Consider the following 27,038-nt stretch of genomic DNA (forward strand, 5'->3'; position numbering starts at 1 on the left):
TTAAAAAAAAACATAGTAGTTGTGAGAACTGGTTTTCAGCTAACACTAAGCATGAAGTAATTTTCCTGAGGAAAAGTGAAAAACTTTGTATCTGATGCATCAAACCCTTGGCAAGGTAGGACATACAGTTTTCTATTTTTACAATCTATTATTTGAACATTTGTATCTTTAACAATTCTTTCTATAGTGCTTGTTCTATATGGAGGCAAGAGTGATTTTTTTGCACCCTGCTGCAAGAATATTTTAAAGGGCTTTTAGAGACACAACAGAGGTATAGAACAGCAATACAAATATATTTGTTATTGACTTAATATGTGAATGAAGCAGAACACCCCAAGTGATGAAAGGCTTTTAAAATGGGGATACCCTTTTCTCTTTACTACCCTTAACATACCCATATCATATTGACTTATCTGGCCAAAGTGAGCTATACGTCGCTTCCTGAAACCAGTCAATGCATTGCTTTGAGAATGTTATTTAAAAAAATAAATGAAAATTAAAAAACACAAATTCATCTAATAAATAAAAATTAAAAACCACAAATTCATCTAAGGATAAGCTCAGCACTCTTAACTGATCTGCCATACAGCAGGCTATTGCACTGCCAGTCTGCAGCCAAGTGGGTTCCAGTAGGGTTTTTAAGTAAACTGGTATGAATGCCTTTCTCCCAACTACCATAAACTGTTTAACCTGGGTTGTTAAACTGATGTGGCCAGGAATAAGTATGTCTAATTGTCAAAAGTCTGGGGCCCAAATGACAGTTTCACCATGCTTAAGCTGCAGAAAGCGAAATGGGATGTGATTCAAGACCCAAATGTGTGTATATGTACACAAGTAAGTTAGGGCTGTATCTCTAATGTTTTGTCCTTCCTTTCGTTACACCTGGTTACGTTACAGTTCAATTCTCAGGTGTTGCAGAAAATCTACCTCTTTGGACTGTAGATGGAAATAACTGTGAAAAAAGTGATGCAGAAATCTAGTTTGTGCTAAACACACTGCTTTATTTTTACAACCCATGTCTGCTTTCATGAGGAAAAATGATAAATGAACAGGCAGTCTTTGTTTTGCTTTTCAAGAACATTTTGTAGAGATTTTTCACTAATGTGAATCTGAAATTTTATCTACTCAATTCTGTATAGATTAAGTAAATAAGTATGCTTAATATATTGGACTCCGAGTGGTTTTTTTAACATCGTACTCATGTCTTTTGACTGGATCTACTGAGCTCATTGTATTTGTTTGCAAAAGGAATCAAAAATGAAAATTAAAAGATGTTAAATTTGAGTTGAAGTGTATTGTTCAAGTGCAATGCCCTGAGAAGGTGCTGCCACAAGGTTGTATTGGTGAGTGGTGTGCCACCAATGGAAACTACAAGCCGAGTAAGTAAGAAGCAAGATGGGGGGCAGCTCAGGCCATGGAGGGCAGGTGCTCTGCTGGGCCTGTGGCAGCTTGCTTTGATTTCTGTCTTCTGGCCCCAAAAGTTTACCTACCATAGTTCAACTGCTGCAGTATGAGAAAGACGGGGTTCTGTGTTAAAAATCAGGTTCTCTAGTAATGTCATCAGGTGCTCCCCATTCTGTCATGTGGTGTGGGGTCCTGTTTGTTACTAATGCAAAGTTCCCTCCCAGTTTCCTAGTAATGCTAAGTGCTCTGTTTGCCACCTTTGGCATATTCCCTAACATTTGGCAACTTCCCCTAACTTACGAGAACATATTTGGGGTTCATTTTTCCTTTACATATACTTCTAGGTAGCACATAGGATTGGTTTACAATACACTGATGTTCCCTGTGATTCTTTGAAGATGAGGGGTCAGGGGGAAGAGGGTTTATTTAAATTTCTCTGCTTTTATAAAATGGGTATCTTCAAACAAGTGAACAGTGTAGGTTCTGCACCTGAGCCTTGTCTAGAGCTGTGTCAAGTATTGAAAATCCAAGTGCATTGCCTGGTCTCCACTGCAGTCCTTGCTGTACTTGTTTGCTGCTCCAAATACTCCCTCACATCTGAGACCTGTCTCCGCAAAAGACACTGCTTCTGCCCATGTATAGGGTTGTAGAATCTTAGACCGGTTTGGAAGGGACCTTAAAGACCACCCACTAGGGATACCTACCACTAGACCAGGTTGGTCCAAGCCCTGTCCAGCCTGGCCTTGAACACTGCCAGGGATGGGGCAGCCACAGCTTCTCTATGCCCATCTCTAGTATTTCTATCCTTTGTTATGGTACATACTGATGAATGCCATTCTACTGTTAGTAGTGCCATGGATCTCCCCAGTCTTCCTAAATTCTGGTCAGATTTGAAAGCTTTTCCTGGAGATAAATTTGGTTATACATCACAGTTAATAGCTGGGAAATTTGTCTTTTTTTTAGGTGCTAAGTCTGTTCATGTACACACACACCTACACATTTGAGCTGTATTTAACTCTTCTTGTGAAGGGTAGCTCAGACGTGATAACCTCTTTCACCGCCTGCATTTCCAGCCTTTCAGTCCAGCTGCTGGGGTATCATCTCCCTGGCCTGTGGGCAAGTATGTTTGGTGGTCTTTAACAAGATGGTTGTGTTTGTGCCTTCAGTCAGTTATTCCTCACAGGTACTTTTTACTTCTTTCTGATTTCTTTTTTGTTATTCTTATTTTCCTTTTTACGCTTAAATTTTGATTATCCACCTTTTTGCTCTTCTTCAGGCATGTCTTCTTGAAAGAAGGGTGTATTTTCTTGAATCAGTCTCAGACTCATCTAACTATGCTACTTGTTACTGACCTTGATGATTCTGGCACCCCATTTAGCCTTGAACTTAAGTGAGTTAAGAATATTGTGCTACCTGTAAAGACTTAATTTTGATTTCCTTTGAAACTTATCTTCTAGCTTTGAGGCTGCAGGTTATTTTAGATTTCTTGCTCAAACAAGGACCTGGGGTGTGTGTGTTGTGTGGACTGTGGTAGTTGACTCTTAACGCAGGTTCCCTGCATAATTCAGGACTTTGCCAAGAATATTGCTTCTAAAGCTTTGACTCATGGAAGTGATTTCTTACAGCATCTAAAAACCTAAACACCCTGTTTGCTCAAGCTGAGGAGATGAGTTCAAGTCCTCATTCAAGTCCTTTTTAACTTTATTCTAACTACAGTCATGTAACAGATACTCCATACTGATGTAGTTCACTGTCACTTCCACCAGTTTTTTGCCTTGGTGTCAAGAGTCAAAATAACTCCCTCAGTTCTGCCAAGTCCAAGATATGTTACTATTTAAGCTGTGTGATTGGGTAGATTGGTTGGTTGGGTTTTTTTTCCCTACCACCAGTATTCACGTAAAGCCATTTAATCTTGATCATGTTGCCTGTCTTATAAATTCTGCTCATAAGGAGCTTTTGCTGGCTTTGATTCTGCTTCTGCTCGTTCCTGCCAGGAGGTTTCTGACTTCTCCTTAAGCCTTTTATCTGGCATATGTCTTCTATGCAGGCTTGAATTTTGAAGCAGAGAATCACTGCCTTTAATAAAGGGGAAGAGTAGTTACACAGCTCCCAAACATCAGGTCAGCACTTGTTACCCATATTGGGCCATGCCTGGACTGGGGGAAGCTCTGGGTTTGAAATTCACAGGACAGAAGGTGATGTTGAGAGAATGAAGAAGAATCTACCACAATGGGCTTTTTAGTGGCTGAAAAGCAAAAGGTCAAAGCAGGAGTTGACTAAGCACTTGCTCTCTGTAGAGAGTTTACACAGCCAACAAAGTGCACTTTGTTCCGCTCTTTCAGTACTGAAGTGAAAAGGTACAGTGTGCACACCAGTAATAACAAAGTATAGTAAGGGCATAACCGCATGGCTGTGTATCAAAAATTGCGTGGGATCAGTTGACACTGTTACGAGTCTTGCGTGCTGCAATAACAAGGAAAGGCAGTTCTTCACTCACAATAAAGGAAAAACCCTGAAATTGCTTGTCTCACTGAAAATAGTTGGAGTGAGTCCAGAGAAGGCCACAAAGATGACCGGAGGGCTGGAGTACTGTGGAGACAGGCTGAGAGAGGAGAGTTGGACTTGTTCAGCCTAGAGGAGACTCCAGGGAAAACTTAAGCAGCTTGCAGTACTTAAAGAAGCCTATAAGAAATCTAGAGAGGGACTTTTCACAAGTGACAGGACAAGAGGGCATGGCTTTAAACTGAAAGGGGAAGTTTAGATTAGACATCAGAAGTTTTTCGCTATGAGGGTGATGAGGCACTGGCACAGGGTGCCCAGAGAAGCTGTGGCTGCCCCATCCCTAGCAGTGTTCAAGCCCAGGTTGGATGGGGCTGGGAGCAACCTGATCTAGTGGAAGGTGTCCCTGCCTGTGGGAGGAGCATTGGAACTGGATGATTGTTAAGGTTCCTTCAACCCAAACCAGTCTGTGATTCTATGAGAAGAAATGAAGGAATGTTACTCTCTCAGCTTTGTTGTTGTACAGGTATCAAGTCCTCTAAAATATTTCCGTATCAGTAAGTAACTTAACCACCTGCAGCTCCTCACAGAGACATTTCTAGTTTTCAAGTTCACACTCAAAGGTTCTTAGAGAAGAAGACAGTGGGAAAAAGAAATTGTCATGCACACCAGTAATGTGCCTTGTCTTTATAGTGACAAACCAGCAGAGTATACTGCAGCGCTAGGAGCATTCTGCTCTCCAGCTACCCACCCCTCTTCTGAAATGCTTAAGTGGTCTGAAGAGATAGCATAGCTGAAGATTTTATCATTCAACTTCAAAAAACACAGGTTCTGTTGAAATAAAATAGGTTTAAAATGTACTTTGTAATTCCACTGTCATTCATATTATATTTCAGTACAAAGATGAAGGAATTCAGAGTTCCTTGATGCAGGTTGAAAACAGAGAAGATACCCTTTACAAACAAAAATTGCATCAGATACATACGTGTTGAGCGCAAATGAGGAAGTCACCCTAAATTGTCAGTTTTTCACTTTAAATTACCTTCCCTAGTGCAAGTTATGCCTGCACTTCTGGAATCAGCTAATACAGAAGAGGTAGGTCTCAAAACTCTGCATACAGCTGCTTTTAAAAGAGAGTCCTGTAGATGGAAATCCTGCTGGTTTTTCCTCTCCCCAGCATGTACCAGCCTGCAGGAATAACTTAATGAATTAATTATGCTCCATAAGTACTGAGTAAGTACACCCAAAGTTATTGTTGTTTAATGCAATAAATAAATAATTTGCTGTAGCCACTGTCCAGATTATTTTTTACTTCAAATTCCATTGTATTTACTACTAGCTGCAGTATATAAGTGGTATCTACTGCCTATGGAGGTCACCCAATATTCACAGAATCATAGAATACTTATGGTTGGAAAGGACCTTAAGATCATCAAGTTCCAACCCCCCTGCCATGGGAAGGGACACCTCACACTAAATCATGTAACCCAAGGCTCTGTCCAACCTGGCCTTGAACACCGCCAGAGATGGAGCATTCTCAACCTCCCTGTACAACCCATTCCAGTGCCTCACCACCCTCACAGGAAAGAATTTCTTCCTTATAGCCAATCTAAACTTCCCCTGTTCAAGTTTTAACCCATTACCCCTTGTCCTGTCACTACAGTCCCTAATGAAGAGTCCATCCCCAGCATCCCTATAGCCCCCCTTCAGATACTGGAAGGCTGCTATGAGGTCTCCACGCAGCCTTCTCTTCTCCAGGCTGAACAGCCCTAACTTTCTCAGCTGATCTTCATACAGGAGGTGCTCCAGTCCCCTGATCATTCTCGTGGCCCTCCTCTGGACTTGTTCAAACAGATCCATGTCCTTTTTATGTTGACACCAGAACTACACACAATACTCCAGGTGAGGTGTCACGAAAGCAGAGTAGAGGGGCAGGTTCATCTCCTGCTGGCCACACTCCTTTTGATGCAGCCCAGGATGCAGTTGGCTTTCTGGGTTGCGAGCACACACTGAAGCCGGCTCATGTTCATTTTCTCATCAACCAACACCCCCAAGTCCTTCTCCGCAGGGCTGCTCTGAATCTCCTCTCTGCCCAGCCTGTAGCTGTGCCTGGGATCAGCCCAGCTCACAAGCGTGTCAAGGTCCCTCTGGATGGCATTCCTTCCCTCCAGCGTATCAACCGAACCACACAGCTTGGTGTCATCAGCAAACTTGCTGAGGGCACACTCAATCCCACTGTCCATGTCACTGACAAAGATGTTGAACAAGACCGGTCCCAACACCGATCCCTGAGGGACACCACTCGTTACTGGTCTCCAGCTGGACACTGAGCCATTGACCACAACCCTTTGCACGCGGCCATCCACCCCGTTCTTTATCCACTGAGTGGTCCATTCATCAAATTGATGTCTCTCCAATTCAGAGACAAGGATGTCGTGTGGGACGGTGTCGAACGCTTTACACAATTCCATGTAGATGACATCAACTGCTCTACCCCTGTCCATCAGTTCCGTAGCCCCATCGTAGAAGGCCACCAAATTGGTCAGGCAGGATTTCCCCTTAGTGAAGCCATGCTGGCTGTCACCAAGCACCTTGTTGTTTATCATGTGCCTTAGCATGCCTTCCAGGAGAATCTGCTCCAGGATTTTGCCAGGCACAGAGGGAGACTGACTGGTCTGTAATTCCCTGGGTCATCCATTTTCCCCTTCTTGAAAATGGGGGTTATATTTACCTTTTTCCAGTCATCAGGAACTTCACCTGACTGCCATGATTTTTCAAATATGATGGCCAGTGGCTTAGCAACTTCATTTGCCAGCTCCTTCAGGACCCGTGGATGGATTTCATCAGGACCCATGGACTTGTGCACGTTCAGATTTTTAAGATGGTCTCGAACCAGATCCTCTCCTACAGTGGGCCCAAGGTCTTCATTCTCACAGTCCCTGCATCTGCCTTCCAAGGCTTGGGTGGTGCAGTCACCAATGACTGAGGCAAAGAAGTCATTGAGAACCTCAGCCTTCTCCAAATCCAGGGTAGCCAGTTCTCCTGATAGCTTCCAGAGAAGTCCCACGTTGTCCCTATTCTGTCTTTTATTTGCTATGTACCTGTAGAATCACTTCCTGTTATCCTTAACATCCCTAGCCAAGTTTAATTCTAACTGGGCCTTAGCTTTCCTAACCTGGTCCCTAGCTTCCCTAGGACAACATCCCTGTATTCCTCCCAGACCGCCTGTCTCTGCTTCCACCTTTTATAAGCCTCCTTTTTCGCCTCTTAAGTTTCCTCAGCAGCTCCTTATCTATCCAAGGAGGTCTCCTGGCCCTCCTGCTGCACTTCCTGCTAATTGGGATGCAACACTCCTGAGCCTGGAGCAGGTGATCCTTGAAGATCAACCAACAGTCTTGGGCCCCCCTGCCCTCTAGGGCTATATCCCATGGAACCTTACTGAACAGGTTCCTAAAGCGGCCAAAGTCTGCTCTCTTGCAGTCCAGGGCAGTGAGCTTGCTGCATGCTCTTCTCACTGTTGTGAGGATCTCGAACTCAACCATCTCGTGATTGCTGCAACGAAGGCTGCCCTGAAGCGTCACATTTCCAACCAGCCCTTCCCTGTTGGTGAGCACGAGGTCAAGCATGGCACCTCTCCTTTTCGGCTCCTCTATTACTTGCAGAAGGAAGTTGTCTTCCACACAATTGAGGAACCTCCTGGATTGCCTGTGCCGGGCCGTACCATCCCTCCAACAGGTATCAGGGTGATTGAAGTGCCTCCATGACAAAAAGGGCCTGCGAGCGTGAGGCACCAAAAATCTTAAGGCACTCAGACAAATAGGCTTAAATATGACAACTTATCAATGTTCCACAAGTATTCTGCTTGGGGAATAACAACATGTATGTAAAGAAAAAGACTTGCAAATTTAAAGTCCCAATGGTCCCAGCAGCACATTCTCACTCAGTAACAAAATGGTTGGTTAAAGTCAACAAGATGTAGGCTGATTTTTACACACTGGTCCTGCAACCTGGCTGTAGGACCAGCTGCCTCAGGTATCAAAAGCAGGCTTGTGCAAGGTTGCCACAAGTGAAGGACTCTATGTGTGTGCACACGTTGTTGTGGTTTAAGCCCAGCCAGTACCTCAGAACCATGCAGCTGCTTGCTCTCCTCTCCACACCCCCTTCCCTGCTTCTGGCAGAATGGGGAGGAGAATCAGGAAGAATGCAACTCCCACGGGTTGAGGTAAGAACAGTTTAGTACCTAAGGTATAACACAAATCACTACTGCTACCACCAATAATAGTAATGATAAACAAAATAACAAGGGAAGAGAACATAAAACTAAAAAACGGAACAGGAAAAGAAAAACAATAAACAGCAGAGATGCACAGTACACTTGCTCACCACTTGCCAGCTGATACCCATCCCAATAAAAGCAGTGATCAGGGCTTCCCAGGTAACTCCCCCTGTTTATATACTGCACATGTTGGCTAGTTTGGGTCAGGTGTCTTGTCTCTACTTCCTCCCAGCTTCTTGTGCCCCTCCTCGCTGGCAGAGCATGAGACTGAAAAGTCCTTGATCAGGGTAAGCATAACTTTGCAACAACTAAAAACATCAGTGTGTTATCAGCATTGTTCTCAGACTACAGCCGAAACACAGCACTGCACCAGCTAATAGGAAGGAGAAAAGTAACTCTTACAACTGAACCCAGTGAAAGAGAATTCAGACTCAGGAAGAAGAAAGCAGTATAGAGGTTGTATTTACTGCAGTACTTTGAACTACATTAAAGGTAACGAAATTATGCTCTCATTTTGCTCCATAATAAATTATCCCATCCTGCCACCTTTCAGCTGTACGAGCATGGATACTGGGCGCAGCTGATGCCTCCATGCTCTATAAGGAAGTGGCAGGGCTTGGTGGTACACTGAAGCTATCCACCAACAGTGATAAGGCATAAAGCTCTGGCTCATAGCTCCTGGCAGTTCAGTGAAGGAAGCCAGGAACACTGACAACCACATCTTATTTTAAAAGGTGTGTACACCTGTAAAAAAGCACCTGTACAATGGCATTCTATCGGCACTAAAATTGCTCTGGACAGTATGCCACTATACTTTCGCAGTATCTATCCAATTTGGTTTTGTCCAGTTAACCAGGATGCAAAACAAGGTAATTAAAAAAACCAGAATGCCTTTAGGCTTTTGTGAGTGAACAAGCAGCAATCTGTCCAGGTTTTGCCAGACCCAACTGTGCTTCATCCATGTTCTGCCTTATACAAGAGATCCCTTTTCTGACAAGAATGGATTCAGAGAAGCTGACGTGAAAGTTACAGGGACATTACGTGGGCCTCGAACACCGAGCCACCAGCTTCCAGCTTCCCGTGGGGACATTGAGATGTTTCTGGCAAGTGGGACAGCCACAACAGGAGCTGCTGGCACAGCAGCTGCAGGGGCTGTCTCAGGCTACTCAGCAGGAGACCCAAAGCCCCCTATATACCTCTTGTTAGTGAAAACAGAACCACACTTAGCAGATGCATTCATCTCCACTTCCCAGACATGGCACTGCAGTGTTTACACCCATGAACACTGGCTAGACCAGTGGTTAGCTAGACCATGGTTAGCCAGGCAGCAGCTGAGCTGTCTGTCCTTCAGCAGCACTGATCTTTTGTAATGTCAAGTACATCCTCTCCAGCAACCGCCTGCCTGCTGATCTCCAACAGCATCTCAGCCTTCCATGGGAACATTTGGATGCTTTTGCACCTACCTGCATCACATTTAGAGGACCCATTCTGGGAAAAGGTGTGGAAGGAGACATGTCTATGCATGATGACCCAGGGCCTACAGCGTGGGGGGTAGGTCCCTGTAACAGCAGGCAGGAAAACAAAAACAAGCAGGTGAAGGAGAGCAAAGAGCTGCAGTTAGTTGCTCACCCATTTTTCCCACTCCCAATTAGTGAGGCAAGGCAGTAAGAAGATGTAAGCAAACAACCCCAGTTGTAACAGATACACAAAGCTGAAGTCACGAACTACAGGGAGGAACCACACTGTACGTGCAGATGCAAAGCAGCTGCAGATCTCCTTGAACACAGCCCTGAAGAGAATCAGCAGTGGGAGTTGTGTAGAGCCCACACCCGCTCTGGGCCTGGAACAGTCACCACTGTGCTCTCTGGGAAACACTTGTTTTTCCAGTAGTAATCAAGCCACTGACCTTTTAATTTCCTACTTTTCCAAGAGTCAGAATGCATGTCAAAAGGACCTGATCAAAACCCATCTCTGAGCTCAGAATGTTTAACACATATCATTTGCTGTCATTTGCAAATTAAATTATTATCCAGAGCAGGGCAAGTTCCCCTTAGAAGTCACTGTGGAGCCCTTCCTGTGAGGTGAAGAAAACTGTTGGGCTGATCATACACTGCAAGACTTTGTCAACAGATGTTGACTCTCTCAGCTGAATGACCCATAGCTAAAATGGGAAGTTCGCAATACCTTTGCTCTATGGCTTCATCACCAACCCCTCACAGTACTGGCCTAGGGACCATCTGCTGTAGGTAACCAAAGGACAGTGCGTGCCGGAGGTTGGCCCTTTTTGTGACATAGAAGCAAGCTCCTTCCTGAGGAACAAAATCATGAACTGATACTGTTCTTCAGGATGCTTATAGCCAGGCTCCATCTCACAACCACTATCTCTGCCCAGAAAGGGCTAACTTCCACTGAACGTTCCAATACTGCAGTAGCAGTACCCAGCACCTATACCCAGTTCTCTCTGGAAAACAAACTCGTGCCCTTGTCATAATTACCACTGGCCCCTGCCAGAAGCAGGCCAGTGCCCTACCAGCTTCCAAGCAGCGTTCACCATGACATGCTCCTTTCTTCCTCTGCCCCAGTTCTGCTGCCAAGCAGGAGTCAGGGTAAGGAGCAACCCCTCAGCTCAGGTCAGCTGTCATACACTGTATCTTCCCTGCCCTGTGGTGTCCAAGCACTGCCCAGCCCTTGCCACAACACGGGTGCGCTACCAGCACCATTCTAGGCATAAACCCAAAACACAGCACCATGAAGCATGCTCTCTCCCAGGCCAACCCAATACAAGCAGCTTGAGCTCAGCAGCCTAGAGAATTGTTAAAATCCAAGTAAAAGGGAAGTAACATTTTCAACATCAAAAAAATCACATTTTCAGTGTCAGTCAATGTCTTCCATTTCTTTCGGCTTGAGCAGAAAGACTGGGAAAGCCAACAATTACTTTAATCAAGGGCTGTCTTAAGTAACTAAAAGCTTTAAATTAAACTGAAGTTAGACACTGACTTAAGACGTGTTGTTAAGCTGCCAAGGTGATGCATAAGTTGTCATAACCAGAATAAACACGAAGATATTTTACTTCTACATTATCCAAATTCTCCAGCTTTTCAGTCAGCCCCAGCTTTAGAAACAAACTATATGTTTGTCTTATGTTTGTTCAGATATCAATGTATTTTAGATACCTGCCCAATAGCCTCACATCATTTTGAACAAAAAAATAGCTACAGGTGGGCGCTAAGTGAACACAGGCAGGACCCAACTGAGTCCGCTGAGAGGACATCACCATCTCAGCGCCTAAGACAAGAAAATGTTAGAGGACAGCACTTCCACCACCGCCCCAAAAAAACCCCACCCAAACCCCAACTCACCACAGTTACCTGACTCTGCTCAAGAGCTGAGGCTTACAGGTCTCTCACAGTTCATCTCCATGTGTTCCCCAAACCTCTTTCTATGCCCATTCTGTTTGTAAAGGATTCAAATTTCCAAGTTTTTCACATCAAGACAACTCTCACCACTCCCAGACCCTTAACAGTGGGCTAAGTTACAAAAAACTACAGATCTCTATATCCATGCAGAAATTCAATTATATTTAGGTGGGATGGCATTCACCATGTGTCAATGAACATTAAACACACCAAACATTTCATTTAATAAATTTTATTTATGCAAAGCCAATCCAAAAGTGTTGTGTAAAAGTGAAAAGCTCTTTCTACATATTAATAAAAACTATTTCTTCATTGCACTTTGTGTGTGGGACAAGTGAGGATTTGACTGTTTTATTTACAAGAACCCACAAGTTTGTTTGAAAATATACAGACACAGGTATTAAGTCATCCTTATTTTCCCTAAAAGCTAATTGCTGTACAGTATACAATTGCTCCAAGTGCCCAAATAACCAAGGGTAGCCCATGACAACTTGACTATACAAAGTTTTTGTGCCCAATGAAGAATATTCCCGATCAGATGCAATGCTTCTGCCCAGTGCTTGGGTTGGTTTTGGTTTTTGTTCCCCCCCCCCCCCCCCATGTATACAGTAGTCAAATTACATTACTATGTAACAACCAGTATTTCCTTGAGGAAGAAAAATTATGTTCCTTGACCCTCCAGTTCGGCTGCTGCTATATCTGGTTCTTCATCATTGTAAATGTTTTCTGCCTAAAGACACAAGATATTGTAAGTGGTAACACAATGGGTTTTAAACAGTCTTCTACACTTCATACAGAAAAAAACTGGTAAGAGCAAGGCAGCATAGACATCACTCCTGCCTTAAAGAGACCTTCTCCCTGCCTTTTCTTAGGGGCAGACAAATTAAAGATGTGTACACAGCGGCCAGACTTCAGCAGCTGTCTTCCGGTACAGTTTTATTTCTGCAGCAGAACCTTTCGCCATTTAACCATTAGCCTTACCACAGACATTTTACTTGGACATGTATCAACCTCAGTCTGAACACACGAAACAAGTTAAAGAACAAGTGTAAAAACTGGAAACATGACCTGTGATGGACGCTTAAGTCCGTTACTTTTATTTTTTCCTAACTGGAATTATTCCCAAATGACTTTATTCCACATTTGTAGGATAACTGATCAAACTCCTGTAATGTAAAATAATATGAACTAACTGGAGGGGTAAATGGCATCTTGCTTCACAGTGAGCATGTGAGAAGCTGCGGTAAGAACAGGTCTTGGCTAGTACTGGATATAAACTTTGCAATTGCCACATTTATTTTAAACTAGTACCTAGGACCTGGGAGTCAAGAATTAGCAGCAGCTGTATTTATTCAGGTTGGCTTAGTCCGTTTTCTTTTGAAACTCTTACTTTCCAACCAAACAGTGTAGGAAGTACAGGGGACAGGCTACTTTCAGCCACTGAAGGCACAGGCTGCCCTAAGAAGAACAAGCCATTTCAGTTTCGTTTATCCAACAAGCATTGGAGCAAATCTGGAGCTGCTGTGACACTCACCATTTGCCATATCTGCATTATGTTGTCTTCTGATACAGAACAGATCACCCAAGGCTCATTAGGATTCCAACTGAAGTCCGAAATTTTGGCAGTGTGTCCTCCATGAATAAACTGTTAAAAAGAAGAAAAAAAAAAGAAAAAGAAGAAACCACTTGCTTCTTCAGAGAGAAATCTGTTAAACCTCAGGATTCAGAAGCTAAATGTCATGCTAATGACTATACAAGGAACAAAAACCTGCTACTACAGATTCACAACACAAAGGTGTGTGATGCCGATACAATTGCTGTGAGTGTGGTAAAGACAACAGTTCATATTATAGCAACAACCGACTAACCATCCTCAGAATGGTGCCACTTCACTTAAGGTTGGGCTGTGAAATCCAGCCATATATCTATTACCTCATCTAATTACATGAGCACTTACACAATTACAGAGGAAATGGGGAAATTGAACTGTAAGCATTTTTAATTATTTGTTTCCTAAGGAAGCAAACCAAAAGTCTTTGTACTCTCCACATCAGTAAGGTTAGGTATGGGGGACCTAACTAGTCTATTTCAAAATAAACAATTGGAGGCCTTGGCTTTACAGGCATTTAGTTATAAGAGAGCACAAACAAGCACATGGCCAAACTGTAAATATGTTCAGAAATGAGTATGTGCAAATCATGTCCAAGACAGCTCTGAAAACAAATCAAAATCCATTCCAAATGGAACAGAGGAAGACTACTGCAAGTTAGAGTAATGGACTGAAAACCAGGAAGGTGGATTTATGAACTGCTGCAGATTTAGTAGCACAGTCATAACACATCCTACTGCCACACAGCATGTCAGCAGACCGCAACCTGAAGAGCAGCGTACCAGCAGCTCAGGAGGCCCATCTTCTGCATCCTCTGCAGACTGCTCTTCACCAATTTTACTGTAAGAAAACAGTTCATACTTTTTATTAATAAATAAAATTGCACTCTACATCAATTTAACTTGACAGTTCCTAGCCTGTTTCTCCAGTATTTGCTTTTGCTATTGTTTTTTCTCACTGTCAAATAACTGTAAGCCTCAGGTGTAAGTCATCAGCCGTTTGGCATTACCAATACTGAAAGAAAATGTAACTTGTGAAGCACAGGAAGGCAGAAATCACTTTTCACCAAAGACAACAGAAAACAACTCATCAACAAGAAAATCTCACAGAGAAGTAATATTTTAAGTACTGCACTGCTTCAACTGTGTACCTGCAAGACCAGGTACAAGATAAGCAAGGCAGGCTAGAGAACAGCACAAATCAAGCCTACCAAAGCATGTTTGCAGGCTTTTTACCATGTGTTCATATATAGTGAAAGAAAGGAACTGCTCTTCACCTTAGATCCCATACATTAAGCCGACGGTCAGTACCACTTGATGCAAGAATTGTTTCATTATGAGGAGACCAGTGAACCTGATGAAAGAAAAAAGGATGACTGGAGCAGTTACTGATTTCTAAAGCATATCCTGAATGACCATCACCAGGTGCCTGGCCATTAATTTTTAGCAACTATACTGAATTAATCATTTCCTTACAGCACAAAAAGTATCCTATAGTGCCAACAGAGTGCTTTAAAGTCTCAAAGATTTCTCAAGCTGAATAGTCAACCTTACTTCACTGTTACAGATATACTCTATCATGAAGTTCTATTGTCTAAAATTCACTGTTACATGCACCTACTAAATAGGCAGAGTTCACAATACTAAATTTAAACCAAGCCCTCTCTACAGAAAAACATTTTAGAAAAACCTTCTATCTGTACTGACAGTACCTGCAAACCCCTAGCATCTTTTTAGCAATCAGCTGTTGACTACCTGCTTCAGAGTCAAGTGAGAAAAGGCTGTAAGAAACTGTGTGGCAGTGTCTGTATTTGTTAAACCAAAATTCACTATTTAGTATTTAACAGACTTATTTATTGTGTTTGGTCACCATATGAAAATCTACTTGATCTTGTTTATGTCTGTACTCTTGTACTTTTGTTTACAGCTTGTGAGAAAAGTTTACCCACCTGAAAAATTTCATCTTTATGGGACTCAAAAGAATGGAGTTTCAATTTTAAGTTCCGAAGATCCCACAGCGCCACTGTCTGAGAAAGGCAAGAAATTTTACTATAATGACTATAGAGCTATCATCTAGAATACTCATGAATTTAAAGTATACAGAAGTAAAAACCTTGTCAGCAGAACCAGTTGCTAGAATGAACTCGCTGTAAGGATTGAAGGACAGACAGTTGACCTCGGCTGTATGAGCATCTACAGAATGACTTGGCTTGGACGTGGTATTAGATCTTGTGTCCCAACTGTTGCAATGAAGGATTTGGGTAAGGGCGTGGGGCAGGGAGGAGAGAGCAAGAGTAAACAAATGTAAGTTTTCACAGGAGGTTCTTTTTCACTACACATTAGTTTAAGAGACTATGTTATTACTCAGTCTTAGTCTGAAGCCACAGTTTTTATTCCACAACCTGTCAATATTTTGTATCTGTTATACATGAGCAGTCGGTATCAGGAAGCTAGCATACGCATTAATCACATTTTATTTTCAAATGGTGCAAACACATTAAATGACATGCAGATTTCAGTGATTCTGCAGCATTACTAAACTGAAGAGGTAAATGAGGTCATTCCAGAATTCAGATTTCCCCCCCCAAAACTCTCTGGATTGGCTGACAGCAGGCACCATCCAGAAACTGCTTAACCCCAACTTACATCATGAGCTTCTGATCATCTGCCACAGATCCAAACAGAGATTCATGAAGCAAATGCCATGCCACATCCTCAACCACTGCAGAGTGCCCAGTAAAGATCGCTTTTGCATCAACAATTTTGCCTTCTTTTGGTCCAGCACTTATATCCCACAAACACACAGTCTGTAAAGAGGCATATTCTATTGTTACATGGACCATGACTGTATTATCTTTCAAAAAACCAAATAATCACATGCTCCATATAAACAGAGATGACACTCCTGAAACAGTTCCTTGTCTTTGAAAAGGAACACTCCATATGCCAAAAGTGAGAAGTGAGCCAAGTTCTTAACCAGTTTTGTGTGAATTCAAGGCACAAGGATTATTTATAAGGTCACAAAAGCAATTCACAGTTTTAAAGCCCATGAAGATATCTATAAGCTATTAGTTCAATTATCTTTGACAGTCTTACTAATAGTCTAAGACCCAAGCCAGTTTAAAGGGCTGCTACACAACAATTTCTTCCAGCAGACAACTATAAAAACATCCTGTTCTTACCTCATTAAGAACATTACGAAAAGTGGTTGTTGATTACAGCCTAAAGTCAACTAACAGCCTTTATAAATATTATTACAATATGTGAGAACTTCCTACCATAACAATATACAGCTACACTAACCCAGTTTTTCTCCAATTATCTATTACAGCATAAATTAAGAGGGTTGGTTGTTGTGTTTCTTTGTTTTAAACCAGAATAAAAGATGTGGGTTTTACATGATCATCTGATGCGCTGAGAAGATGTCCACTCAAATTTGAGTTCCAGGATAAGCCATAGCCTTCCTTCTGGTGCCCTCTTAATCTAAGGTCAGGATTACACTCTCCAGTTGGGTCTGAAAGAGAGAAAATGCTTTCCATTAACCTTCACCTTGCACATCAATCCCCAGGAGTATTATTATAACCCAAGAACTTTGTTTCTGTTGCTGCTTGTATCAAGATTCTCTTATGACATTAAGCATAACCAGGCAGTTAACGTCTCCAAAGATATGGTCCCTCTCATTCGGGTTACAGAGCCCATCACCTCTTCTCCTAAGGACAGTTAAATACAAGTTCACCTCTCATTGACAAGAGGCATATTGCCTAACTTCAAGAAGCGTGACCCACCTGATTTTGAAGGATGTTTAGTGTAGTCAAATACCAACACATCAGCAGACGGTGTTTTCGTAGCAATGATGCAGGGATTCTGTGGCATGTAACGAGCACGGTTCACTTCACCTTCATGGTTAATTTTAATCTCCGTTTCAATTTTGCCAGTCACAGATCCAAAGCCTCCAAACTCTACATTTGTCGGAAGAAGGTCAGTTTATCACACCAGCCATTTTAAACAGGTAAAACAGCATTTCTTGCCATCTTCCCCACTTCAAGAAATATCATCTGATAACTCATGCATGCCCACCTCCTTTCTCACTGTCATACTGCGCAGTATCAAACTGATCATCATTGGGAATCTGGACTCTTGCAACAACCAGGTGGTTCTGTTCATCAGATGTGTGTGTTCCCAAAACCAGCCAGTGTAGAGCATAATCCTTTCCTTCTGGCCTGTTTAGGATAATAAATGCATGGAATAAAATTACATGCTCAGTTCCAGAACTTTGATGGCTAGCATTAATATCACTCAGGGTCAAAACTTCTTCAGAGAGCTAGGAAAGAGAGATTGGTAAGAGATTCTTTCTTTTGCTGCAAGAGACTTATGCAATAAATTGAACTTGAGCCTGACTTAAGCAAGCCAAAGATCCAACCAGCAAGGCTACAGTGAGTCAGTAAAAAGGACAATTAACAATTTGTATATAGTTAAAGGTGACATTAATAACTACTGTCTTTAATTCCCAAGGCAGTCACACAGTACTGATTTAGAAAACAATCAATACTACTTTCTGTAAAACAAATACTGAGGACAAATGGCAACCTATTTTAGTTACTTCTCTTAGAAGCTTTTAACAGTTGTTATTTTATTTCAGAAGCTCATTTTTAAACTGTACAAATCCTAGCTAATTAGAAATTTCTCTTCTGGTGGTTAACTGCAACATTTAGTAATATGTGAAAGGCTGGATGGACAGCGCCATTTATCTCTGAAAGGAAAAAGTGTGAACAGTCAAAACCAAACAGCTTCTGCATTCTTGAAAGCAGCAAACTCATTATATGTCTGAATCCAAACAAACAGGAATCACTTAGGCAATCATATACCACTGTAGGTATTACACCACTTCCAATGCATCATTATACATGTTGAGGGGGAAAGAAAAATATGAAATGAAACAAAACACACAATTCACACACACTTACTTGCATCAGGAACAGATGTCCCATCATGTCAGGTGCCATACAAAGAGACAGTCCTTGCCTTTAATGGCATATATATTTTGACACTGGAGGTATTATTGGAAATACCAGGTTTTAAACTGAATATTAAGTCAATCTGCAAAACACGAGGCAAGCAGAAGTGTTCCTCATAAGGGCTCCTCCACACCCTCAAATCCCCAGCTCATTTTCTCCATGCCACAACTAGCTCACATCTCTCAACATCTTCCCCAAACATTCTGGTATATTAAATGAAGAGATCATCTAACCACCAAGTACAACCTCAACTTTTAAGGTAGAATTTTTAAAGAGGAAAGAAACCATCCTCTGATTATTGCACAAACTTTACGCACAAGGTACTTTAAAACCTAGCTGTATCCAGTTTACAACGACATGAGGGACCTGGTCTTTGTCCGCTACCTCAATGGAGCACTGAATGGTTACGGCAATAATCAATATAGTTGTCATTTGAACAGAATCTATCCCCACCTTCACTATTCTTTAAGAAATTAACCAGTGAGACAATAATTTTTAGGGGGAGGTGAAAGAATGAGAAAATTAAAATATGTGAAGTCATCAGCAAGCCAGGGACAGAACCAGGACGTGAAGCACCAGTCTTAGGACAGTATCCTCTTAAGTCCATACTTAAACAAAAAAGGACACATACTATAGCTTTTACAAACCAGTAACCTATAGTACACGAGGAAAACCAGGCTTCAAGAAAAAGCTGATTTAATACATAGATTTCTCTGATCATCTGTAACTAAAAGTGTAACATCTCATACCAATAAATTGAGAAAGATTGCTCTCCTCACACCTCACAACATCTTGTGCTATGCTAAGCTTTGGTAAAGTATCAGTTTGTAACTTTTTCCCTCATAGCTTCTGCATACCCAAACAAGCAAAATAAAGTGTTATAAGCTCACAAGGAGGAGTCTAACACAAATTATTCTCATCTTGTGTGGTCTTTATCCTTAAATTACCATCGTTAACAGAGACAGAAAGAGCAGTGGAATAAGCAACTGGACAGAGCCTCAGCTCCTCCTGCTTTGCAAACTGAGCAAATCAGCAGCTAAGCCCTGTGCCTTCCTGGTGCCTTCCAGGCCTCTCTCCTCTTTCTCTCACCTGGTCACATCAGGTAACCACTGCACGGTGAGGCTGGGCCACTCTAGTGCATGTGTCATCACCAGATCGTACAAGAAGGGGGTGTTTTTCTTCCAGATCTTGTACTCTTCGCTAATAACACGCTCCTCCACCGTGTCTTCCAGCGCTGCGGGTGGGAAAGAGAAATGAACCAGGCGCTCGGCGCCTTCCGCCGCTCAACCGCGGCGCGGAGAGGGGGAGAATAGCCTGCCGATACGGGCCGCGGGTACTCCAGGGCGGAGACGGGGTAGAAGACTGGGTCCCGAAGGGGAGGCCACCGGGAGCAACGGCCCACCCTCACTACCACCTCGTCGGAAGTTCCTTGGAGAGGAAGCCCGGAGGGTCCCCACGGGGAGCGGGAGTCTCCTACCTTCCTTGCTCGCCATTTTGGGTGTGACGCAGCGCGGGAAGCGGCGGCTGACGGCGCTGAAGAGGGAATAAGAGGCGGAGGAAGAGGGACCCCGCCGCTGAGGACCCCGCCAAGCGCGGGACACCCGGCTTTCAACCCGCGCCTCACGCCACCGCGCATGCGCCGTCGGCGCTCCCCGCAGCACCACCGCCCACCGCGACAGCCAATGGAGCGGGTGGAGGGCAGCGAGCGTGCGCGCACGGGGCGGGGCGGGGCGGGGCGGGGCGGGGCGGGGCTGGGCTGGGCTGGGGTGTCCCAACGGGTGGGAGTGAACCGAAGCTCTTCCCCTGGAGGCGCCGGCGGAGGGTGGGAAGTGGGTGGTGGTTTGACGGTGCCGTGCCCTCCCCTCCCCGAGGGCGCCCAGGCTCGGCCCCGGGGGCTCTGACGCTGCGCGTCTAAGCGGCGGCCCCGGGCTTACGGGGCGGAGCGGAAAGGAGGGTGCGAGGAGGAGGAGTACGTGGAGGAGGAAGAGGTGGCGGGCGGCCGCAGGGGCGCGGGATTGCGGGCTAAGAGGCATGGGGGCCTGGCCGCGCTGCTGCCGCGAGGGGGTGCTGTAGGTAAAGCAGCGGCCCTGAGGTACCTGTAGTGTGAACTAATAAACCCTGAATGATATTAAATCCTTAGATATTAGTCCCGCTTTTCAACGGGAAATCTGAAGGTAAAAAGGCTATAGAGGACACAGCTGAACAGTTGCTGTTTCTCTGAAATGGTACTGAAGATAACAATGTTGCCTGATTTTCTAGAGGAAATTAATGTTTGAACTATTTGTTAGTTGCAGTCAGGGCATGGAACACACTGCATTGCATTATTGACCCCTCAGTCATAGAATCACAGAACGGTTTGGGTTTAAGGGACCTTAAAGATGATCCAGTTCCAACCCCCCTGCTATGAGCAGAGACACCTTCCACTAAACCAGGTTGCTCAAAGCCTCTTCCAGCCTGGCCTTGAACACTTACAGAGATGTGGAATCCATAAAGCCATATAAAATCAGCCTTCTTTCTACATTCTGTTTTTGTCTAATAGTGTTAGTGCTATTGTCTGACTACTGTGGTAAGTGACAGCTTCATTTAAGTAGTCACATACAAATCAAACATACAGCTTTACCACTTTACCACAATGCCTGCCCAGCCTTTCTGTTCTCTTGTTCAGCTATCATTACCAAAAGACCATTTAATGTAACTGCTTTGTGTTCATCTTAAATAAATAGTGCTTGCCACAGGTAACAGCCTGTAATGGGAATAGAGGCAGGAATCAGGTTAGATCCTGAAATCCCCTTAAAGATACAAAGGAACATTTTGCCTCTGAATTGCATGAGTTTTCCTATCATGGTGTGACTTACAGTCTTAAGATGAATTCCTGCTTCAGCATTAAACTCAGGGAGAGGAATCTCGTATCAATAAGCACACGTGCCTCGAGTCCCAGAAGGGGAGGAAATTAGGTCTGTAGTGGATCTCACCGTGCTTAGCTAGAGACAGTGGCAGGAGAGAGTGTGAAACATGCAGCTGATAAGAGCCAGTGTTTTTCATTTCCCTCTGTGAGGACACTCTTCATGGGCTGAGCCTTCTATGGTGTGGACTCCACTTTTGCAAACGAAGAATCTAGTTATGGCAAATGTTTATATTGAGGAGAGGCTGGAGAGTGAGAGGCTGGTAATGGCAGCCAAAGGTTGTAGCATGAGAATGAGGGAAGAAGGCTGAGGTTGGCACCCAGCTCCTCAAATAGGAAGCCTTTCCTAATGAACTATTACACTTTTGGCCAGTGTTGGAAAAAAAATTTGGTGAGGTTAAAAAACTATATATGAATCTTCTCCTTAAACCTGCACAAATGGGAATTAAAGCTATGCATGGCTTATTCAAAATGAGAATCTTGTTAAATTAATCAGAAGCTGCAAAATCATCTGCGACACAGGAGTGCAGGAGTGAGTGTGTTAACACAGACACAGAGCCTTGATCATACCAGATGTGTTACCAGCTTGCCTTTGGCAACGCATGCTAGTTGTTTTGGTATTTGCTGCCAAGTATGTGTCTACTCCTACAAAGTGCTGAAGCCTTCCTAAAAGGTAGGAGGGTGAAGACTGAACCTTTCAGAGTCTGTGAATTGTTACAGAGCATGCATTACTTAAACCTCAGACACTGGACAAAGGAAAATCTCTGTCAGGCTTCCTGGCCTTAAGTGACCTCAGGTAGCTCTCACTGAAGGGGGATTACATGGCCCCTTGAAAGACGAAGTCTATGTAAGTGTTTGGGTGGGATGCTGTTTGTAGCTTTTGCTGTGAACAGCAGTATCTGCTGCCACAGCTTACCTGGAAAATGATGGGGGAAGTGTGAATTAGTTTTGGAAAACAATACAGAAAATTATCCTCCAATGATGTCAGGTAGGGCTTGGCTGAATTACAAGCGAAGAGAGGGATTGCTCCATGAATTATTGCACTCTGTGTAGGATCCGCAAATTGAGTTGGAGTCTTAATAGGCTGCCAGGACTAGTACTAGCTGTAGTGGACAAAACCTGTCATAAATAGACGTCAAAATAGCTGGTAAGTGACCAGCACAATTCTCTTCTCCTTGTTAGCAACTATACTTGCACACAGCCACACTTTCTTTTAATTTAAATCCATGCACCAAAAATCCTATTATTAAGTGCTTTTCTCATCCTGGAAAAGAGAATTTATAAACAGTACAGCTATCAAAGAAGGCACATCATCAGCTCTCAGGCTGGTTATTTGCAATTCATCAGCATGGTCATATCTGTGACCGCACATTCAAAACATATCCTTTGATTCCCACACTTTGTAAGGAAAGTAATTATCCAAGGCCATTGTTCATCACTTGCAGGATGTGTAAAAAGTGCGATAAATTAGTTTTGAAGTAAAAGAGTGACTTGAATTGTAAGCTTTATTTTATTAAGCTATACTTCTTTCAAACCTAAGCATGAAATACTGCATTTTTGTTTCAGTAAAAAAAAAAATCTGTCTCCTGCATCCTCAATTGTATGTGCTACATCGTGCTTCAAAGCACCAGATATACTTACGAAGAATTATATGCACTTATTAATTTTCAGCTTGAAGACATGTATGCTGATTTATTACCCTGCAAAGAATTAGCTGGCTTGCCAATGCTTCTGTCTCATACATTATGCAGAGCTGATGGATGTTCATGGCACAGCTCAGCAAGTAGGTGTAGGTATTACTGGGAATGACCATCTCAGTCAGAAAACTGTTTAAATTAAGTTTGCACAAACCTCAGAATTACCTATTGGAAAAGTAAAGTAGCAGCCTCAGCATTTATTATTCTCTAATATATTTGCTGTCATTCCATAGTCTCAGCAGCTTGTTTGGAATAAAGCATCCTTTTCATCAAACAAGCAGGTAAGAAAAGCACACCTCAGTTTAATTGATGCAAACATCCATTCACAATTTCTGAAATATGTCCATGTTTATTTTCCCCACTGCTCATCCAATTTTTGTTTGTATTTACCTAGCAATTATTATCTCCCCAGTATAAATCACACCTAACCAATACCCCGCTGTCATGGAAAACATTGAGCTGCAGCAGTGTAGCATCATCTTGGACTTGTTCTCTGTGACATGCAGTTTGGGATTTGTCTAATGACAGCATGTCTCTGACAGTTCACCTCTAAATCGGCTTGGCTGTGTTTTATCGTGATGTTCAACATATGTATGCTGCATAGCCATGTGCAAATGATACTTTGCAAGGAATAAAGTACATTTATAGTCAGATAGGAGAAGGCATGACTCACTCGAGTTATATCCAGCAGTGTAGACAAATTCTCCCCTTGCACCTTAGAGATGGCATTGTTTTCACTATTTGGGTGCTGTAGTGGGAGCTAATGATCCACTTGTTTGGGATAACCAGCACTGTGATGCTTTCAGTTAACCATTGTAGATAGTACTGATTGTACTGTAGGTTTGTGCTGCAAATGAGAAGTAATCTTATAGCAGCCTTGTGTCTTCCTTCAGTATTCAGGAATAGACAGTGGTTTATATTTGATGTAGAATATGTTCATGTTGGAACGTACAAACAAAGCCTGTTTTGATATAACAAAGCCCCTCCTTTCCCCTCCGAAAATAATGTTAGTGCTACACTAAGCCCAGACTAATGAACCCAACCCTGCTGAACACTTTTTTGTTGCTTGCCATGGACACAGCACCATTCTCTCAACACCTAGGGTGGCTGGGCTGTTTCTGTGCTATGCAGCATTTGCATAGCATTTTCTATGCTTATTTTCAATAATTCCATATAGAAGGCAGATAAATTGTTTGAGACATTGATATGAACATTTATGTAATTGGCTTGGTACACTTTTATTAATTTTGCACAGATTAGTAAAACTGGTGGAATTATTGAGGAGCAGGGGAATAAGTGAGTAGTTTTTAACAGGCCATCTTATGAAATAGTGCTGCAGTATGTGCTGGTTTGCATGCTATACATTTCCAAGAGGACGTCAGATGTGCTTTCATTATATAGCCTGCTATAGTTCTGTAGCCTGCTGGCCTGGACAGATATTGCCCATGTGTGGAGTTTGCAGACCTGTAGGGATATTAAAAGAAATGGCAGGGAATATTTTGCTCCACTTAAAATCCTTTGGATTTTTGATAGAAGTAACAGACATGCAAATTTGCACAACAAACAATCTATTTTCTAAAAGTATGAATGCTTACATGATTGCTAGCAGCGGGATTTTCAATAAAATGGAAGAAGACATCTGACTTCTGAAACTTCCAGCATTTGGCTCAGCGGAGTTCCTCACTGCTTGCTGCCCTGGCCTCCCTCCTTGTGATCTCAGAGCAGAATCTTGGGGAGTAGGAATGGGGTAGTTCCACTCCTGTGTCTGGGTCACAGGAATCAGAGGAGTCTGTAATCCAGAAGCTGCTGTTTTCAGTTATGTGGAAAGGAGTTGAGGCAAACTACTGCTCTCAGTGATGTGCTGAAGCATTGTGAAGCACAGGGAAGTCTAAGCATTCTGTGCCAAGGAAGGTGAAAGGGAGATAATCCATTTCCTCTTCATCTTCCCCTCCAGGGCTTTAAAGCCTCTACAAGTATTCAGTGAAGGAAAGTGATCTCTGCTCTTGCCTTCTAATCTCTCCCCACCTGAACTTCCTGGCCTTCTCTTTCAGAGACTTCTCTGAGGTCACCATATGGTTTCTTTCTTTGTTCTTCACTCTTACTCTTTTGAGACTTGAAACAATTAATAACAGCATTAGCTTCAAGGTTCTGGAGATCTCAGAGGTGAATCTACTGAGACAGGAACTCTGCCAGGCTGTTTTAGCTCACTAATCAGTTTCTGTGGTAATGAAGATTTTTGTTCGTTTTGATTTATTCTGTCATCATGGCAGAACACTCTCTGGAGCTGTCTTTGGAAGCTCTAGAGATCTTGAATTTTATATGCTTCTTTCCAAGTGTTGTGAATACTGAGAACTACAGTACTGCACAGAGTATATAGTAATGGATAGGTGTTACGTCAGATGGGTGTACAGCTTTTTCCTTTGGGAGGCAAAGGCTAGGGCCAAATTAACTATGGGTTCACTGTGTACCAGGGACATAATGTAAGGGAGAAGATCTGCTGAGACCAGGCTGCTGCCTGCTTACGTTTCTGCAGTCAGTTCTAAAACTGGTGGATACCCAAGTGTCTTAGGAGTACCCAGCTGCTGTATATGCTAGATACTCACTGTGGTGTCTGCAGCTGAGGCTGCAAAGCCATGTGTTCAGAAACGGGAAAAAAGAAAGATAGCAGCACTGGTCTGTCAGGTCAGAACTGTACTTGTTCTGCAATTAGCAGTCTGTCTTACATTCCCTGTGGGCCAGTTTAGAGTTCCTCGTGCTGTTAATGCTATTTTGCAATGCATTTCAGAGTATGTTTTTATGAACGAGTCTAAGTCATAATGCTACCAATAGCAGAAGACCTGCTCCTCCCTCTTGCTAGCCACTCTAGTCCCCCTGCCCTTGTGTCAGTGCTGACATTCCTGTGGTCAGTGCAGAGCTGAATCATGTTCCCAGCCTAGCTGATTTATTTTTTTTAGCAGAGAAGGTTTTCAGCCAGATGTTCAAGTTGAACATACTCACTGCATGTCTTCCTGGTTTTAAACCTGGAATGATGGGGAGCACATGGCAAACGGCAAGAGCAGGGATGGCTCCATTCATCTGGTTGCAGATTAGTTTGCATCAATTGTGAGATGATCATGCAAATCAAGAGCATTAGCTTTTTATTGCTGATCTGGAGTGTTCAGTTCTGTGAGCAGCCAGGTAGTATAGTAGCATCACTCTGCCACTTGTCTGTCTTCTGCAGATGAGGAAACTGAGAAAGAAGGTGAAAACTTCCTTCACATGCTTTCCTTTGCTGGCATGGGAGGAAAGCTTTAAAATTTCTACTTAGTTACTGGTATAAATGTGATACATAACTAGGACTTCAGTGGGAAACAATTGAGCTAAATATGAGTACAGGGACTTCCAGTATTATAGGACACCACTGAGACTTTATTTGACATGTATTTAAAATATTCTTCAAAGAGGTTTCTGAAAGGAAGAAGGTTTTAACAAAACTGCTGCTTTGCTGAGAGGCAGCATAACTGGATCAAATTAAATAAAACCTGAATTTTAAAAGCATCTTGTGATTTGAGATACTGCAGAAAGCCTCTTTAAAAAGTGTCTGAGATTGAGCATCCATCAACTGAGGAAATCCCTAACACTAGAGGCTTTACAGAAATCTAAGCTTTCATATTTGAACTGTTTCTCCATACAGCTGGAAATCTAATGTAAACAGGGCCTAAGCAACTTGGCCAAAGTGATTTAGGGAATCAGAACTGCTGACTGCTAATCCTAGCTCAGATTTCTAGCCACATGCCTGGAATGCTAACATTTGGATTTATTGCTTTGTGTTTTCATTTAGTCTCTGCTGTGAGGTACATTGCAGGAACAGTAAAGCAGGGACTCTTTAACACCTCTGCCTTCTTTCTTAAGAAGGACCTTCTTTTTTGCTGAAGCTTAGGACAAGTACAGACTCCATGATAACATATTTCTGTGTGATAAGTCATTTTTGGCTACTCTGACTTTGAAAACCCATGCACATGGGAAGTTAAGGAGGGTGTGAATAACCTGGTTTCTTTTCTGGAAGAGTGACGCAGATGCAGTATATTGGATGTCAGGATGGCTTTGTTATTTGTTATGTGTTACCATTACATCTGCTTACTGCAGTCACAGGTCAGTGCCTGATTCTGTCAGCACTCTACAGACACCATAGGAAGATGTCAGTTATTGGCCTGAAGATCTGTTTTACTCTTAGATTTTGAG

The 27,038-nt window shown here is 42.9% G+C and overlaps 1 protein-coding gene across 1 annotated transcript; it reads right to left on the minus strand.

The window, feature by feature from the left end:
• Positions 1 to 11,811: 11,811 nt before the first annotated feature.
• Positions 11,812 to 19,762, minus strand: RBBP7 (RB binding protein 7, chromatin remodeling factor). The gene is made up of 12 exons (XM_061364527.1): positions 19,696 to 19,762; positions 19,308 to 19,452; positions 17,281 to 17,423; positions 16,989 to 17,162; positions 16,602 to 16,717; positions 15,850 to 16,010; positions 15,317 to 15,443; positions 15,153 to 15,230; positions 14,481 to 14,557; positions 13,987 to 14,044; positions 13,130 to 13,240; positions 11,812 to 12,325 (listed from the first exon to the last, which is right to left on the minus strand). The coding sequence occupies exons 1-12, from the start codon at positions 19,709 to 19,711 to the stop codon at positions 12,257 to 12,259; spliced, it is 1,275 nt and encodes a 424-aa protein (XP_061220511.1). The 5' UTR covers positions 19,712 to 19,762; the 3' UTR covers positions 11,812 to 12,256.
• Positions 19,763 to 27,038: the final 7,276 nt, after the last annotated feature.

The sequence above is a fragment of the Neopsephotus bourkii genome, unplaced genomic scaffold (genome assembly GCF_033783945.1).
Source record: "Neopsephotus bourkii isolate Nb327-2 ecotype Australia unplaced genomic scaffold, CSIRO-AGI_Nbou_v1 NB_1234, whole genome shotgun sequence".
In the NCBI taxonomy this organism is placed as follows: Eukaryota; Metazoa; Chordata; class Aves; order Psittaciformes; family Psittacidae; genus Neopsephotus; species Neopsephotus bourkii.

Excerpts from the sequence above, each read along its gene's own strand:
- RBBP7 (XM_061364527.1), bottom strand. Across the intron at positions 16,011-16,601 it reads TCAGCGCATCAGATGATCAT|ACTGTGTGTTTGTGGGATAT; the intron begins GTAAAACCCACA and ends GCCTCTTTACAG. Across the intron at positions 12,326-13,129 it reads TAATGCAGATATGGCAAATG|GCAGAAAACATTTACAATGA; the intron begins GTGAGTGTCACA and ends TTGTGTCTTTAG.